Source organism: Epinephelus lanceolatus, chromosome 4 (genome assembly GCF_041903045.1).
Source record: "Epinephelus lanceolatus isolate andai-2023 chromosome 4, ASM4190304v1, whole genome shotgun sequence".
Taxonomy (NCBI): domain Eukaryota; kingdom Metazoa; phylum Chordata; class Actinopteri; order Perciformes; family Serranidae; genus Epinephelus; species Epinephelus lanceolatus.
In genome coordinates, this window is record NC_135737.1 from 24,833,303 (window position 1) to 24,851,948 (window position 18,646).

Sequence of the window (18,646 nt, forward strand, 5' to 3'; positions counted from 1 at the left end):
TTTGATCTAATTTGTTTATATCTTAAGACGGGGAATGGATTTTTTAAAGGATGACTTCACCCCAGTCCTGTTCCAATCCTACACTGTCAGGCATTTAACTTGATTTCTGAGAGGTGATTCAAGCAGTCAAGTTTTATGAGAAGGAGATCATCTCTAAAATTGGCTTTTAGCCAAATGATTTTTTTTAGCTATTTTTTAAAGCTCTTTGGGGGCTTTTTGTAAGTTATTTCAGGGTACAATGAATAAGAATAGCAACATTATTCAACATTTTTCATATGTCAACATCATAATAAATCTCCAGCTGTTTGGAGCCCAGGTGTGTTGCTCAGAACCCAAGCTAGCGCAGTGTTGAGTGTGACGATGCTTGTATGAGTCGTTCAAATGAAAGCTGCAAGCACCAATACCACAGGCCAAGCAGTCGGCCTGTTCCAAACAGGTGTATTTTGAACAAGCACTGCACTTGTCTTTATTCAACAGTGTGGTCTCTAATCTACCATCATCTCCACTGTCATTAATGTTATCGTTACTGGCTAAAAAACTCATCATCATTGAGTACTGTTATACCTGGTCGGGCTGCATCCTCACAGCTCTGCACACTGCAGTACTCCCAGCGGCTGTCAGGGTCAGTAGTGTAACACCAGGGTTTCTTCTCATCATCAGGGTTACGACAGTAGTTGTTAACCAGGCCTCTGACAAACAACAGACAGTAATGATGATAAAAACGGGCAAACTAAACAATAAAGACAACATGCCATAGGTCCCCCTTTTAGAAACAAACAAAATGTCTTAGTTACAGTAGCTCTTACTTGTCAGGATAGTTGTCTGGTGTGTGGCTATGTTGGTGTGGTGTCTGAGCCGACCAGCTCTGGCATGTTTTGCCAGATTCAGTTACAGCAGTGGTGCCTCGGTATGCTTCACCTTTACCGGTGACACAGGTCTGATCTGGGATGACAGTGGGAGGTTCGGATGCTGAGCACAGAAGATGAGATGAATTGGTTATAGAACTCAAAGAAAATACAAGTTAAGTAGTGGTGCTTTAAATAATGTCAAATTACAAAATGAAACTGACTGTGAAAATAATAATTACTAAATAGCTGCTGTAACCATTTTTATGCATGTAAATACAAACACACACACACACACACAAAATAATTATTGAATGTATTAGTGAGTAGGTGTGTTGTGTTAAATATTTGTAAGCTGCAGATACAGCACCTCTGTGCTATAACTGAAATGATGTACTACGTTTAATGATTTATTTTTGCCAAATAATGATATGGTGTATTCTTTTCTTCCTCAGGTTGCGATGCAAAGTCAGTCTGTCATTTTGATGGTCCTGCAACAGGAAGTGATTAAACATCACGAGGGACTTAACTCACTCCTTTACTCAAAATGTGCATGTACATATTTTCCATAGTTCTTATTGCTTGTAAATGCCTTTAGTGGTTACATTTCCTCATAATTCTGCACCTGTGCAGCCAAGACACATTTTAACATTTTTACTCTCAAGTGAAAAAAAAAATCCTCTGATCCGGATTATGTCAAACCACAAATGGGTGCATTAATACATCTACATACGTAAACATAACATGGACTCAGTCAAACAGGCGTACAATAAAGCTGTTGAGGTCTTTGATATTCATACAATGACCCAATGAAACTGAATGGAATGTCTATTTGATCTAATTTGTTTATATCTTAAGATGGAGAATGGATTTTTTAAAGGATGAGTTCACCCCAGTCCTGTTCCAATCCTACACTGTCAGGCATTTAACTTGATTTCTGAGAGGTGATTCAAGCAGTCAAGTTTTATGAGAAGGAGATCATCTCTAAAATTGGCTTTTAGCCAAATGATTTTTTTAGCTATTTTTTTAAAGCTCTTTGGGGGCTTTTTGTAAGTTATTTCAGGGTACAATGAATAAGAATAGCAACATTATTCAACATTTTTCATATGTCAACATCATAATAAATCTCCAGCTGTTTGGAGCCCAGGTGTGTTGCTCAGAACCCAAGCTAGCGCAGTGTTGAGTGTGATGATGCTTGTATGAGTCCTTCACCTGAAAGCTGCAAGCACCAATACCACAGGCCAAGCAGTCGGCCTGTTCCAAACAGGTGTATTTTGAACAAGCACTGCACTTGTCTTTATTCAACAGTGTGGTCTCTAATCTACCATCATCTCCACTGTCATTAATGTTATCGTTACTGGCTAAAAAACTCATCATCATTGAGTACTGTTATACCTGGTCGGGCTGCATCCTCACAGCTCTGCACACTGCAGTACTCCCAGCGGCTGTCAGGGTCAGTAGTGTAACACCAGGGTTTCTTCTCATCATCAGGGTTACGACAGTAGTTGTTAACCAGGCCTCTGACAAACAACAGACAGTAATGATGATAAAAACGGGCAAACTAAACAATAAAGACAACATGCCATAGGTCCCCCTTTTAGAAACAAACAAAATGTCTTAGTTACAGTAGCTCTTACTTGTCAGGATAGTTGTCTGGTGTGTGGCTATGTTGGTGTGGTGTCTGAGCCGACCAGCTCTGGCATGTTTTGCCAGATTCAGTTACAGCAGTGGTGCCTCGGTATGCTTCACCTTTACCGGTGACACAGGTCTGATCTGGGATGACGGTGGGAGGTTCGGATGCTGAGCACAGAAGATGAGATGAATTGGTTATAGAACTCAAAGAAAATACAAGTTAAGTAGTGGTGCTTTAAATAATGTCAAATTACAAAATGAAACTGACTGTGAAAATAATAATTACTAAATAGCTGCTGTAACCATTTTTATGCATGTAAATACACACACACACACACACACACACAAAATAATTATTGAATGTATTAGTGAGTAGGTGTGTTGTGTTAAATATTTGTAAGCTGCAGATACAGCACCTCTGTGCTATAACTGAAATGATGTACTACGTTTAATGATTTATTTTTGTCAAATAATGATATGGTGTATTCTTTTCTTCCTCAGGTTGCGATGCAAAGTCAGTCTGTCATTTTGATGGTCCTGCAACAGGAAGTGATTAAACATCACGAGGGACTTAACTCACTCCTTTACTCAAAATGTGCATGTACATATTTTCCATAGTTCTTATTGCTTGTAAATGCCTTTAGTGGTTACATTTCCTCATAATTCTGCACCTGTGCAGCCAAGACACATTTTAACATTTTTACTCTCAAGTGAAAAAAAAAATCCTCTGATCCGGATTATGTCAAACCACAAATGGGTGCATTAATACATCTACATACGTAAACATAACATGGACTCAGTCAAACAGGCGTACAATAAAGCTGTTGAGGTCTTTGATATTCATACAATGACCCAATGAAACTGAATGGAATGTCTATTTGATCTAATTTGTTTATATCTTAAGATGGAGAATGGATTTTTTAAAGGATGAGTTCACCCCAGTCCTGTTCCAATCCTACACTGTCAGGCATTTAACTTGATTTCTGAGAGGTGATTCAAGCAGTCAAGTTTTATGAGAAGGAGATCATCTCTAAAATTGGCTTTTAGCCAAATGATTTTTTTAGCTATTTTTTTAAAGCTCTTTGGGGGCTTTTTGTAAGTTATTTCAGGGTACAATGAATAAGAATAGCAACATTATTCAACATTTTTCATATGTCAACATCATAATAAATCTCCAGCTGTTTGGAGCCCAGGTGTGTTGCTCAGAACCCAAGCTAGCGCAGTGTTGAGTGTGACGATGCTTGTATGAGTCCTTCACCTGAAAGCTGCAAGCACCAATACCACAGGCCAAGCAGTCGGCCTGTTCCAAACAGGTGTATTTTGAACAAGCACTGCACTTGTCTTTATTCAACAGTGTGGTCTCTAATCTACCATCATCTCCACTGTCATTAATGTTATCGTTACTAGCTAAAAAACTCATCATAATTGAGTACTGTTATACCTGGTCGGGCTGCATCCTCACAGCTCTGCACACTGCAGTACTCCCAGCGGCTGTCAGGGTCAGTAGTGTAACACCAGGGTTTCTTCTCATCATCAGGGTTACGACAGTAGTTGTTAACCAGGCCTCTGACAAACAACAGACAGTAATAATGATAAACACAGGCAAAGCAAACAACAAAGGCAACATGCCATAGGTCCCCCTTTTATGAAAAACAAAATTTCTCAGTTACAGTAGCTCTTACTTTCCGGGATAGTTGTCTGGTGTGCGGCTATGTTGGTGTGGTGTCTGTGCCAACCAGCTCTGGCATGTTTTGCCAGATTCAGTTACAGCAGTGGTGCCTCGGTATGCTTCACCTTTACCGGTGAAACAGGTCTGATCTGGGATGACGGTGGGAGGTTCGGATGATGAGCACAGAAGATGAAATGAATTGGTTATAGAACTCAAAGAAAATACAAGTTAAGTAGTGGTGCTTTAAATAATGTCAAATTACAAAATGAAACTGACTGTGAAAATAATAATTACTAAATAGCTGCTGTAACCATTTTTATGCATGTAAATACACACACACACACAAAATAATTATTGAATGTATTAGTGAGTAGGTGTGTTGTGTTAAATATTTGTAAGCTGCAGATACAGCACCTCTGTGCTATAACTGAAATGATGTACTACGTTTAATGATTTATTTTTGTCAAATAATGATATGGTGTATTCTTTTCTTCCTCGGGTTGCGATGCAAAGTCAGTCTGTCATTTTGATGGTCCTGCAACAGGAAGTGGTTAAACATCACGAGGGACTTAACTCACACCTTTATTCAAAATGTGCATGTACATATTTTCTATAGTTCTTATAGCTTGTAAATGCCTTTAGTGGTTACATTTCCTCATAATTCTGCACCTGTGCAGCCAAGACACATTTTTACATTTTTACTCTCAAGTGAAAAAAAAAATCCTCTGATCCTGATTATGTCAAACCACAAATGGGTGCATTAATACATCTTCATACATAAACATAACATGGACTCAGTCAAACAGGCGTACAATAGAGCTGTTGAGGTCTTTGATATTCATACAATGACCCAATGAAACTGAATGGAATGTCTATTTGATCTAATTTGTTTATATCTTAAGATGGAGAATGGATTTTTTAAAGGATGAGTTCACCCCAGTCCTGTTCCAATCCTACACTGTCAGGCATTTAACTTGACTTCTTAGAGGTGATTCAAGCAGTCAAGTTTTATGTGAAGTAGATCATCTCTAAAATTGGCTTTTAGCCAAATGATTTTTTTTAGCTGTTTTTTAAAGCTCTTTGGGGGCTTTTTGTAAGTTATTTCAGGGTACAATGAATAAGAATAGCAACATTATTCAACATTTTTCATATGTCAACATCATAATAAATCTCCAGCTGTTTGGAGCCCAGGTGTGTTGTTCAGAACCCAAGCTAGCGCAGTGTTGAGTGTGACGATGCTTGTATGAGTCCTTCACCTGAAAGCTGCAAGCACCAATACCACAGGCCAAGCAGTCGGCCTGTTCCAAACAGGTGAATTTTGAACCGGCACTGCTCTTGTCTTTATTCAACAGTGTGGTCTCTAATCTACCATCATCTCCACTGTCATTAATGTTATCGTTACTGGCTAAAAAACTCATCATCATTGAGTACTGTTATACCTGGTCGGGCTGCATCCTCACAGCGTGGCACACTGCAGTACTCCCAGCGGCTGTTAGGGTCAGTAGTGTAACACCAGGGTTTCTTCTCATCATCAGGGTTACGACAGTAGTTGTTAACCAGGCCTCTGACAAACAACAGACAGTAATAATGATAAACACAGGCAAAGCAAACAATAAAGGCAACATGCCATAGGTCCCCCTTTTATGAAAAACAAAATTTCTCAGTTACAGTATCTCTTACTTTCCGGGATAGTTGTCTGGTGTGCGGCTATGTTGGTGTGGCGTCTGAGCCGACCAGCTCTGGCATGTTTTGCCAGATTCAGTTACAGCAGTGGTGCCTCGGTATGCTTCACCTTTACTGGTGACACAGGTCTGATCTGGGATGACAGTGGGAGGTTCGGATGATGAGCACAGAAGATGAGATGAATTGGTTATAGAACTCAAAGAAAATACAAGTTAAGTAGTGGTGCTTTAAATAATGTCAAATTACAAAATGAAACTGACTGTGAAAATAATAATTACTAAATAGCTGCTGTAACCACTTTTAGGCAAGGCAAGGCAAGTTTATTTGAATAGTACAATTCAACACAAGGTAATCCAAAGTGCTTTACAGAGACATTAAAAGCAACAAGACACAATTCAAAACAATGAAAACAGTCGATTAAAAAGGGAAATAGAAATTGAGAATGATAGTGATAATAATAAAATACAGTAACATAAAATAAAAACAGGCTCAATACATTGAACAGTCAGTATAAGAAAAGAAGTAGAATAATAAAAGGCATAAATCAGCAGTGTGTAGTTTAAAAGTACGGGCAGGAGAATACAGCAGGTAAGTATTTAATCTAAGAGTACGCTTCAGTAAACAATAGTGTTTTTAGCCCTGATTTAAAGGAGCTGACAGTTTGAGCAGACCTCAGATCTACAGGAAGTTTGTTCCACAGGTGAGGAGTATAATAACTGAATGCTGCCTCACCTTGCGTGGTTCTTGTTCTTGGAACACACAACAAACCTGTTCCAGATGACCTAAGGGGTCTGGATGCTTTGTAGGGAACCACTAGATCAAGCATGTATTTTGGTCCGAGACCATTTAGGGCTTTGTAGACCAGCAGTAAGATTTTAAAATCTATTCTTTGACTCACAGGAAGCCAGCATAGCGATTTAATGACCGGTGTAATATGGTCCAGTTTCCTGGTGTTTGTAAGGACTGTGGCGGCAGCGTTCTGAATCAGCTGAAGCTGTCTGATTGATTTTTTGTTAAGGCCTGTAAATAAGCCATTGCAATAATTCAACCTACTAAAAATGAATGCATGAATAAGTTTTTCCATGTCTTGTTTAGACAGAAACCCCTTAATTCTAGCTATATTTTTCAGGTGGTAATAGGCAGATTTAGTAATAAGCTTTAAATGGCTGTTGAAGTTCAGGTCTGAGTCAATAATAACACCAAAATTTCTAGCTTGATTTGTAGCTGTCAATGACATAGAGCCAAGGTGGGCACTGATCTTTGCCCTTTCATTTCTAGGGCCAAAAATGAATACCTCTGTCTTTTCTGGATTTAGCTGGAGAAAATTCTGGCACATCCAGTCATTGATTTGATGAATGTAAATACACACACACACACACACACACACACACACACACACAAAATAATTATTGAATGTATTAGTGAGTAGGTGTGTTGTGTTAAATATTTGTAAGCTGCAGATACAGCACCTCTGTGCTATAACTGAAATGATGTACTACGTTTAATGATTTATTTTTGTCAAATAATGATATGGTGTATTCTTTTCTTCCTCGGGTTGCGATGCAAATTCAGTCTGTCATTTTGATGGTCCTGCAGCAGGAAGTGATTAAACATCACGAGGCACTTAACTCACACCTTTACTCAAAATATGCATGTACATATTTTCTATAGTTCTTATTGCTTGTAAATGCCTTTAGTGGTTACATTTCCTCATAATTCTGCACCTGTGCAGCCAAGACACATTTTAACATTTTGACTCTCAAGTGAAAAAAAAAAATCCTCTGATCTGGATTATGTCAAACCACAAATGGGTGCATTAATACATCTACATACGTAAACATAACATGGACTCAGTCAAACAGGCGTACAATAATGCTGTTGAGGTCTTTGATATTCATACAATGACCCAATGAAACTGAATGGAATGTCTATTTGATCTAATTTGTTTATATCTTAAGACGGAGAATGGATTTTTTAAAGGATGACTTCAACCCAGTCCTGTTCCAATCCTACACTGTCAGGTATTTAACTTGATTTCTGTGAGGTGATTCAAGCAGTCAAGTTTTATGAGAAGGAGATCATCTCTAAAATTGGCTTTTAGCCAAATGATTTTTTTTAGCAATTTTTTAAAGCTCTTTGGGGGCTTTTTGTAAGTTATTTCAGGGTACAATGAATAAGAATAGCAACATTATTCAACATTTTTCATATGTCAACATCATAATAAATCTCCAGCTGTTTGGAGCCCAGGTGTGTTGTTCAGAACCCAAGCTAGCGCAGTGTTGAGTGTGACGATGCTTGTATGAGTCCTTCACCTGAAAGCTGCAAGCACCAATACCACAGGCCAAGCAGTCGGCCTGTTCCAAACAGGTGAATTTTGAACCGGCACTGCTCTTGTCTTTATTCAACAGTGTGGTCTCTAATCTACCATCATCTCCACTGTCATTAATGTTATCGTTACTGGCTAAAAAACTCATCATCATTGAGTACTGTTATACCTGGTCGGGCTGCATCCTCACAGCGTGGCACACTGCAGTACTCCCAGCGGCTGTCAGGGTCAGTAGTGTAACACCAGGGTTTCTTCTCATCATCAGGGTTACGACAGTAGTTGTTAACCAGGCCTCTGACAAACAACAGACAGTAATAATGATAAACACAGGCAAAGCAAACAATAAAGGCAACATGCCATAGGTCCCCCTTTTATGAAAAACAAAATTTCTCAGTTACAGTAGCTCTTACTTTCCGGGATAGTTGTCTGGTGTGCGGCTATGTTGGTGTGGCGTCTGAGCCGACCAGCTCTGGCATGTTTTGCCAGATTCAGTTGCAGCAGTGGTGCCTCGGTATGCTTCACCTTTACTGGTGAAACAGGTCTGATCTGGGATGACGGTGGAAGGTTCGGATGATGAGCACAGAAGATGAGATGAATTGGTTATAGAACTCAAAGAAAATACAAGTTAAGTAGTGGTGCTTTAAATAATGTCAAATTACAAAATGAAACTGACTGTGAAAATAATAATTACTAAATAGCTGCTGTAACCATTTTTATGCAAGGCAAGGCAAGTTTATTTGAATAGTACAATTCAACACAAGGTAATCCAAAGTGCTTTACAGAGACATTAAAAGCAACAAGACACAATTCAAAACAATGAAAACAGTCGATTAAAAAGGGAAATAGAAATTGAGAATGATAGTGATAATAATAAAATACAGTAACATAAAATAAAAACAGGCTCAATACATTGAACAGTCAGTATAAGAAAAGAAGTAGAATAATAAAAGGCATAAATCAGCAGTGTGTAGTTTAAAAGTACGGGCAGGAGAATACAGCAGGTAAGTATTTAATCTAAGAGTACGCTTCAGTAAACAATAGTGTTTTTAGCCCTGATTTAAAGGAGCTGACAGTTTGAGCAGACCTCAGATCTACAGGAAGTTTGTTCCACAGGTGAGGAGTATAATAACTGAATGCTGCCTCACCTTGCGTGGTTCTTGTTCTTGGAACACACAACAAACCTGTTCCAGATGACCTAAGGGGTCTGGATGCTTTGTAGGGAACCACTAGATCAAGCATGTATTTTGGTCCGAGACCATTTAGGGCTTTGTAGACCAGCAGTAAGATTTTAAAATCTATTCTTTGACTCACAGGAAGCCAGCATAGCGATTTAATGACCGGTGTAATATGGTCCAGTTTCCTGGTGTTTGTAAGGACTGTGGCGGCAGCGTTCTGAATCAGCTGAAGCTGTCTGATTGATTTTTTGTTAAGGCCTGTAAAAAAGCCATTGCAATAATTCAACCTACTAAAAATGAATGCATGAATAAGTTTTTCCATGTCTTGTTTAGACAGAAACCCCTTAATTCTAGCTATATTTTTCAGGTGGTAATAGGCAGATTTAGTAATAAGCTTTAAATGGCTGTTGAAGTTCAGGTCTGAGTCAATAATAACACCAAAATTTCTAGCTTGATTTATAGCTGTCAATGACATAGAGCCAAGGTGGGCACTGATCTTTGCCCTTTCATTTCTAGGGCCAAAAATGAATACCTCTGTCTTTTCTGGATTTAGCTGGAGAAAATTCTGGCACATCCAGTCATTGATTTGATGAATGTAAATACACACACACACACACACACACACACACACACACACACAAAATAATTATTGAATGTATTAGTGAGTAGGTGTGTTGTGTTAAATATTTGTAAGCTGCAGATACAGCACCTCTGTGCTATAACTGAAATGATGTACTACGTTTAATGATTTATTTTTGCCAAATAATGATATGGTGTATTCTTTTCTTCCTCGGGTTGCGATGCAAAGTCAGTCTGTCATTTTGATGGTCCTGCAACAGGAAGTGGTTAAACATCACGAGGGACTTAACTCACACCTTTATTCAAAATATGCATGTACATATTTTCTATAGTTCTTATTGCTTGTAAATGCCTTTAGTGGTTACATTTCCTCATAATTCTGCACCTGTGCAGCCAAGACACATTTTAACATTTTTACTCTCAAGTGAAAAAAAAAATCCTCTGATCCGGATTATGTCAAACCACAAATGGGTGCATAAATACATCTACATACGTAAACATAACATGGACTCAGTCAAATAGGCGTACAATAAAGCTGTTGAGGTCTTTGATATTCATACAATGACCCAATGAAACTGAATGGAATGTCTATTTGATCTAATTTGTTTATATCTTAAGACGGAGAATGGATTTTTTAAAGGATGAGTTCACCCCAGTCCTGTTCCAATCCTACACTGTCAGGCATTTAACTTGATTTCTTAGAGGTGATTCAAGCAGTCAAGTTTTATGAGAAGGAGATCATCTCTAAAATTGGCTTTTAGCCAAATGATTTTTTTTTTAGCTATATTTTAAAGCTCTTTGGGGGCTTTTTGTAAGTTATTTCAGGGTACAATGAATAAGAATAGCAACATTATTCAACATTTTTCATATGTCAACATCATAATAAATCTCCAGCTGTTTGGAGCCCAGGTGTGTTGCTCAGAACCCAAGCTAGCGCAGTGTTGAGTGTGACGATGCTTGTATGAGTCCTTCACCTGAATGCTGCAAGCACCAATACCACAGGCCAAGCAGTCGGCCTGTTCCAAACAGGTGTATTTTGAACAAGCACTGCACTTGTCTTTATTCAACAGTGTGGTCTCTAATCTACCATCATCTCCACTGTCATTAATGTTATCGTTACTGGCTAAAAAACTCATCACAATTGAGTACTGTTATACCTGGTCGGGCTGCATCCTCACAGCGTGGCACACTGCAGTACTCCCAGCGGCTGTCAGGGTCAGTAGTGTAACACCAGGGTTTCTCCCCCTTATCAGGGTTACGACAGTAGTTGTTAACCAGGCCTCTGACAAACAACAGACAGTAATAATGATAAACACAGGCAAACCAAACAATAAAGGCAACATGCCATAGGTCCCTCTTTTATGAAAAACAAAATTTCTCAGTTACAGTAGTTCTTACTTGTCAGGATAGTTGTCTGGTGTGCGGCTATGTTGGTGTGGCGTCTGAGCCGACCAGCCCTGGCATGTTTTGCCAGATTCAGTTACAGCAGTGGTGCCTCGGTATGCTTCACCTTTACCGGTGAAACAGGTCTGATCTGGGATGACGGTGGGAAGTTCGGATGCTGAGCACAGAAGATGAGATGAGATGCTTTACTCCCACAGTGAAGCAAAGTAATGTCTATCTTACTTTTATTTATAATTTAGGGCACTTAAATTATTGTAAACTACTCATTATTATCATTCAGAGTTACCATTATATCTTACCAGTGCAGGTTAGAGCTACCAGGAGCAAAGCTAGTTTGCACAGGTCCATGATGAGGCAGCTGACAAAGTCACTGAGGTACCTCCTGGGATGTGACTGCCCTCCTTTAGCATCTCAGAAAAATAAATAGGACAATTTTAATCTATTTTCAGTCAATCATTGGTCAGACAAGAACAGCAAACAAACATCAGGCTTCTTTCAATCACGTGACCTCCAGTAAAATGCTGAGTACCTTTTCTGTTGTTGTTTTTCATTATATCTTATTTATATATGAGGCACATTGTGTTGCTGTTTATTGTGTATGAAATGCATTAAATAAATAAAGATTACTTTACTTTACTCCTTATTAATATGCCAGTTCTTTCTCTTTACCGCTTCAGTGGAATTCTCATCCATCCTGAGCATGTTTGTACAGTGTGTCCTGTGTGACATTAAAACTGTAATAATAGTATAAGTAAATGGTTTAATGTTCTTTAATGGTAATACATGTGTGTATTTGTCATAATAATATATTATAATACAGACTTGATTGTCATTTGACTGATGAATACAATGTGATCTAGATTAAATCTTATCAATGTGTAAAATGAAGTTAATCTTCAACTAAAAGGGGCTAGTGCCCTCAACTGCAAACAAGCAATATTACAAAACATCATACTTTAGACTCTTGAGTGGGTGTTAGGTTACAGGAACAACTGTTCAGTGCTCTGAAATTGCGCCACTGTCTTTCTTCAAAAAAAAAAACAACTTTAGGGCTAACACGTTCAAATGCTTGACTAAGTTAGTGATGAGAGGCTTCTGTGAATATATGTCCTGAAGGAGCTCTCAGTTGATTTTCCTGCATAATGAGCACTTCTTATTTTTAAGACTTGAAGTATTTTTGTAGATAATAGTTATTTTATTTCTTCATTTTTTATATTTTAATACAGGACATTGATCCAGGCTGGTATGTCTATGGGTTCGCTACTTCGCCCTTGTAGTAATTGGTGAATAGGCAAAAAACAAACAATTGATGATGATTTTAAATCAGAGAGAACTGAATTCTGTCTGCTTCTGCTGTTGCTCCCAGCTGAGGCTTTTGCCAGCTGCTGCTTCCACAACAGCAATTTTTTTGATCTTTCAGTGCCAGCTACAGGTGAATTTGTATCAAATGCTATCAACTTGTTTAGCATCCCCATCTGTTAAACTTTATTGATTTTGGTTACCATGGAATACTACATTTAAGGTGGGGCTATTGGTGCCATGCTGATATATGACATGCACATGCTCATAGAGAACTTGTTTACCAAGTTTCTTTTATAAAAGTCAATAGAATTGTGCAAATAACTTCTGCAGTGCTCCTTGTTGGAAAACATGAGTTATGGCTCATTAACTGCATCCGGCCATACATTTCAGAAGTTTGGCTCAGGGCCATCAAAATATGATATGCAATAAGCTAGGTGAAGATGAGACGAAATACATGCCAAAAGAAGCTAAAATTGCATTAAACAAAAAATTCTACAATGGCGAGACATTTTTTATAGGTGCAAATGGGTGTGGCCCAAATCAATCACATCAGCATCATCCAAGAAACACACTGTGTAACTGTAATTTTACTCACGGTTCTTGAGGTTTTAGCCAAAATATAAAACACCTGTTAACTCACATCAGGGAGTGAAGCAGAGGACACCCTGTGATCCAGGGCTAGCTAACATTAGCCACATAAACGTGAACTTTATGCCTTTGGCTCCTGTTATCAGAAAGCTAAACAATTGTCTCAACAGCTGTGTAACTGCCTCTCCATGCATGTATGTATAGATTTGACCTCAGCTAAAACCAAGGAAGTATTTTTATATACATTTGCTTTGAAGCATGACTCCCCCATTTCATTTGTATTAAGTTTTATTTTTACAGAGAGACACCTTTACATGCCAAAACCAGACACGTGATTGGCTTATTGTGTATACACCAGAGGAAACAAAACATCTGTTGACATCAGACAAGACCAGAAAACAAACTGAAGTAGTCATGTTGGAGCAGAACAGTACATACAGCACAAGGAGCTAGGGCTGCCCCCTGATAGTCGACCAAACAATAGTCGACCAGGAAGGTCAGTAGTCCGCAAGATTTCATTGGTCGCTTAGTCGCAAAAAAAACCAAAAACAAACAAATGTGAAACTCTATTAGGAGCTGCACCTTGTCAAAATAAATCAAAACCTGTATGACCGGACCATGTGGGATTTTAATTTGAAAGGACAGACACAGGAAGAGGCCACACTTCTTCTGTAAATATCAGTCTGTGATAAATACGGAAAAGTTGATCATGTTAGTGCAGGGCTACCCAGAGCTTTACATCTGTCCCACAGACAATAGGCCTACAGACTTATAAACAGCGCCGGGAAGAAAATGAGCTTTACACTCAGGATTTCAGGTAAATAGGCTATACCATGCTTGTTAGGGTTGCTTAGCAACCTCAGACACAACCTGCCACCGCGGTCTTGAAAGCTGGCACAAAAAAAACACAAGAGTAGCGCACAGTGTTTTCCAGGCAGTTCCCAATAACCTCATATGGACCCAGCCCTCCTGAGTGTGATATATGTGCCGGTTGTTCAATGTCTGGTGGTGTTTGTGCATTGTGTGTGTTGGTGGTGTTTTGTGTACCCAAATGTTGTGACAGTTTGTGAAAACAAATTTCCCCATGGGACAATAAAGGCTATCTATCTATCTATCTTAAAGATGCAGCATGTGTATGGCCTCTAGTTTCCAGGGCTGGTACCTGCGGTTATTCCACAGGCTGGTTAATAACATGTCGGGCAGGAAATCCAAAGTGTGGGATCATTTTGAGAAGGTGAAGGACGAACCCAAGGTGATATGTAAACTCTGCAAGCAAACATTTGTCTATCATTCATTGACTACAAACATGACGTATCATCTGAAACATGTCAGTAGCTACATGCCCATTAGCCACTTAGCACAATCATTACTGCTTTGCCGACAGCGTCATTAACAGGCGGCTCGCTCAGTGTGTGACGTGCACTTGTAGATAAAATATAGGCCTATATTAATGAAGGGTCATTAGTACAGTTTTGTATTTCTCTGTAATGTAGCACAGTGTTAACAACGTTACTGATACTATTTTTCTTAGACCTTGAAGTATATAATTTGATAATTACTTTAATTGCGTAAACATCTGGGCGACTAGTCGACTAATGGCCCTAAATGACGACTATTGGTCCACTAGGAAAACAAAACATCTCTTGACATCAGACAAGACCAGGAAACAAACTGAAGTAGTCATGTTAGAGCAGATGTATATGCATGTTAAAGTATCTTCAAAAAGCACAATGAACAGTCACTTTCTATGACTGAAGCTACTGTATTATTTTAAGACAGTTTTTAATTTTCATTGATGGCTTTGTTGATCCAGTCGACAAACGTGGAGACTCGAGCGTAGACACCAGGTCTCATAGGAGTGGCGCATCCAATACCCCATGAAGTCACACCCTGCAGGATGTAACTGTTCTGGATTTTACACACCAGAGGACCACCGCTGTCACCCTGCAAGGAGAACAAATAATTTTCAGTCCAAAACTAGACTGGAAAAGAACACCAGTGAAGCATGAAGGAAGAAAAGTTTTAGATCACAGAACTACAATTGACAGAGATATGGAAAATGTATATTCACTAACAGATGTAGGTAAAATATGTACAGACAAATCAAGACTTATATCTAAAATCATATACACTGGGTCTTATATTACACCTTTGGCAATCATTGCAGTTGATTACAATAACATGTAGTTAATGAAGTGCTGAACTCTGTGAGTCCATTAGAACAAGAAGCCACTTGCTCGGACAGTTTAGTCCAGTGAAGTAACATAATGGGCAGTTGTACTGAACAATGTGGCTGAATGATTTTACTTCGTAATAATTAGATTTTAATCAAAGTAATTCTTTATTTTCCAGGTCTGTAATGTCCTAATACTAAATAAAGTGCTACTGTACCACAAATGAGACCATGGTCAACAGCAATACACAGCACTATGTAGTTTTCTAAGATGTTCCCCAGTTTTTGTAGTTTTTCATACCTGGCAGGTGTCCATTCCTCCCTCATTGATTCCAGCACACATCTCATGGTCCTTGATTAAGCCATTCATGTACTGTGGACTATTACAGACCTTGTTCTCGATCACAGGAACCCCAGTTTCCTTCAGGACACCTTCACCTCCCGTACCTGCAACACACCTGGATAACATAGTTATCCAGTTTATAGTTTTAGACTATCTGGGGTATTCCTAATTGAAAAAGCAACAAATGTAATAAAATGTGTTAACTTCGGCTTGAATAAGGAATCATTTCTACTTATTGGGCTTTTACAATTGATAATTCTTGTCTTTCTTTGTCACCTTTGAAACTTAACCTTTAAAAAAATTAAAGAGCAACCTAAAGAGTCTCCAGAGCTTTTACCTTGATTTTGGAGAAAAATATTGTTGTTAGACTAAAGTGTTTTCAAGGAGCAGAAGCAAAAACCAGTGCCTTATACAGTAACTATAGGAGTACGAGATAAGTACAAGAGTTACTAAAATTAACTAAAATGCTGGAAAAAACTAAAATGGTGGGAAATAACATGATATTGAAGAATAATATTGCACAAGATATTGAAAAGTAGTAATGTGCATCATATTAAGTAATAGTGCACCTAATATAGGTGAGTATTGCTGTTGGTGTCCTTTGATTCAGCTCTGATAGGACTCCTGATTGACATGCAGGGAGTGAGAGGCATTGTCCAGAATACTGAGTACTTTTTTTCAGCAGCCTCCTCCCTGACACCTCCAGTAGAGACTCCAGGTCCAACTTTCTCATTTTACAGCTAAACAGAACACTAACATATGTTTCTGAAAACATTTGAGAAGTGAGGGCTGGCCAGCATGTCCTAAATTGGTCCTCACAAAGATAGTACAAGACACAGGCACACATAACGTACTGTACCTTGGGTTCGACCCCATCCGGTGACATAACACTCAGTTCTAGTGGGAACAATGTAGTCCTGCTCTGGCAGACAAACGGGCAGGACTTTGTCATTTATCATTGCAGGGCTGAAAACACACAAAACACCAGCAGTGGAAGAAGTACTGAGATCTTCTACTTAAAAATACCAATACCACAGTGTAAATATACTCAGTTATGAGTAAAAGTCATGCATTCAAACTGTTACTTAAATAAAAGTACACACGTATAAGCATGTACAGGCAAATCATCATTATGTAGTAGGGCCCATTTCAGATAAATGTATATTGTATTATTGGATTATAATATTGATGCAATAATGTGTACACCATGCTGTTGGTGCAGCTGCTAAAGGTGGAGCTGATTTTCATTATGTTGCATACTGATGATTATGTACTTCTGGGTGACATAATAATATTTCATTTGTTGATCAATTCTGTATTGTTAATCTGAATCTGAAAAGTACCAATTAGATAAAGTTATCAGATACGTGTAGTGCAGTAAAAAGTAGAATAAGTGCCACTGAGATGTAGTGGAGTAGAAGCTCAGAGTATCTGCAAATGGAAATACTCCAGTAAAGTGCAAATACAGTACCTGAGTAAAATTACTTGGTGACTTTCCACCACTGAGTAGCAATAGTGAGTTAAGGAAGGATAGTTGCATCAGAACCACTATGATTATTAATATTTGAACCAGTGGTGACAGTAAGAGGATCAGTCCAGTTTTTACCTCTGCAGTTTGAGCAGAGCAATGTCGGCATTGTTGGGTTCGCGTATCACTTTCTCCACGTTCCTTTCCTGTTGCGATGGCTCATTGCCTGACTTTGTGTGGACACCCAGGAGTACCTTGTAGTTTGAAGGGTCCTCAGACCTACAGTAGACAACATGTTCATAAATCTACACACAAGCTGTACAGTAGTTATCAGGATTTAGTCTTTGGTTGTTTTTCTTTTTAATCATCTCACTGGTGCAGGCAGTGTGCAGCAGTAAGGACCCACTGATGGTCAATCAGACTTCCCCCACAGAAATGAGATCCCTCACTGGTAGAAAGAGACACACAGAAATGTAGTTAAGTAAAACAGAAGGGAAAAATATAATATGACCCTTTTAAAAAAAATGATTGAATGAATAAAATAAGACACAATTAAAATATTGTAACATATCAGCCAGTATCTGTTAAAGGTCCAGGGTGTAGGATTTAGGGGTATCTATTCACAGAAATGGAATATAATATTCACAACTATATTTTCATTAGTTTATAACCTGAAAATAAGACTAGTCATTTTTGTGTTACATTAGAATGAGCCTGTTGGGAATCTATAGTATTTTGCTTCACACAGGGACAGGGGGACCATTCCCGAAAAGGTAAAAATGATAGCCAATTAATGTTATCAGTCTCATAAAGTTCACTAAACTATCAATTTGGAATTTTGATTAACAACTGAATTAATAAACATAACCAAAATTAACAGTAAAGCCTGTAAACCCACAGCAGGTATGATTCTAAAAATGTGTGTGTGTGTGTGTGTGTGTGTGTGTGTGTGAGAAAGAGAGAGAGAGAGAGAGAGAGAGAGAGAGAGAGAGAAGCGGGTGTGTGAAACAAAGGGCCGGTTGGCTTACAAAACAAAATGGCTGACAACAGAGAACTACAAGATGGCTGAATCAAAGCTGGCTTCAGACTGGGGGAGGGTTTCTCGACCTTTGTCAGGACAAAGACAAAGAAGTGGGAACTTTGAGTTGCCTCTTTGGATGTAGCTCTGTTGAAAGCCAACTTGTCTGATTTGTGTTGCAAAAGGTTTGGATTAGTGTAGAGGATGTTTAGTTGCATGCAAGATTCTGTCTGTTAAAAGCATTAGCAAACTAACATCACGTAGCTTTGGCGAAGCCATCTAACCAATAACCTAATTGCAATAATCACAACAATGACTCAATAAACAGCATAAAATTACAATTGGCAAAGTTAAACAGTCTTGCTTAGCCTGTACATCTGTCATAATGCTATGCCCAGTTGTTATGTTACCAAACCTTGAGTGGATGGAAGAAAGAGTCAC

The 18,646-nt window shown here is 38.6% G+C and overlaps 1 protein-coding gene across 9 annotated transcripts in view; it reads right to left on the reverse strand.

Annotated features, from left to right (window-relative positions):
* Positions 1-18,646, reverse strand: part of LOC117260087 (apolipoprotein(a)-like) — a 195,025-nt gene that overhangs the window by 115,772 nt on the left and 60,607 nt on the right. For 6 of the 9 annotated variants that reach the window (XM_078167076.1, XM_078167077.1, XM_078167075.1 and 3 more), the window contains 5 exons: positions 17,561-17,635; positions 17,326-17,466; positions 16,579-16,685; positions 15,678-15,823; positions 13,474-15,147 (listed from right to left, as the gene is read on the reverse strand). In XM_078167076.1, the coding sequence (XP_078023202.1) occupies positions 14,986-15,147; positions 15,678-15,823; positions 16,579-16,685; positions 17,326-17,466; positions 17,561-17,635 (631 nt within the window). In that variant the 3' untranslated portion in view covers positions 13,474-14,985. Of the gene's footprint in view, positions 1-564; positions 690-806; positions 970-2,240; positions 2,366-2,482; positions 2,646-11,612; positions 11,687-13,473; positions 15,148-15,677; positions 15,824-16,578; positions 16,686-17,325; positions 17,467-17,560; positions 17,636-18,646 lie in introns of those variants that run through there. The other 3 variants (XM_078167073.1, XM_078167070.1, XM_078167071.1) reach the window with 2 other exon arrangements.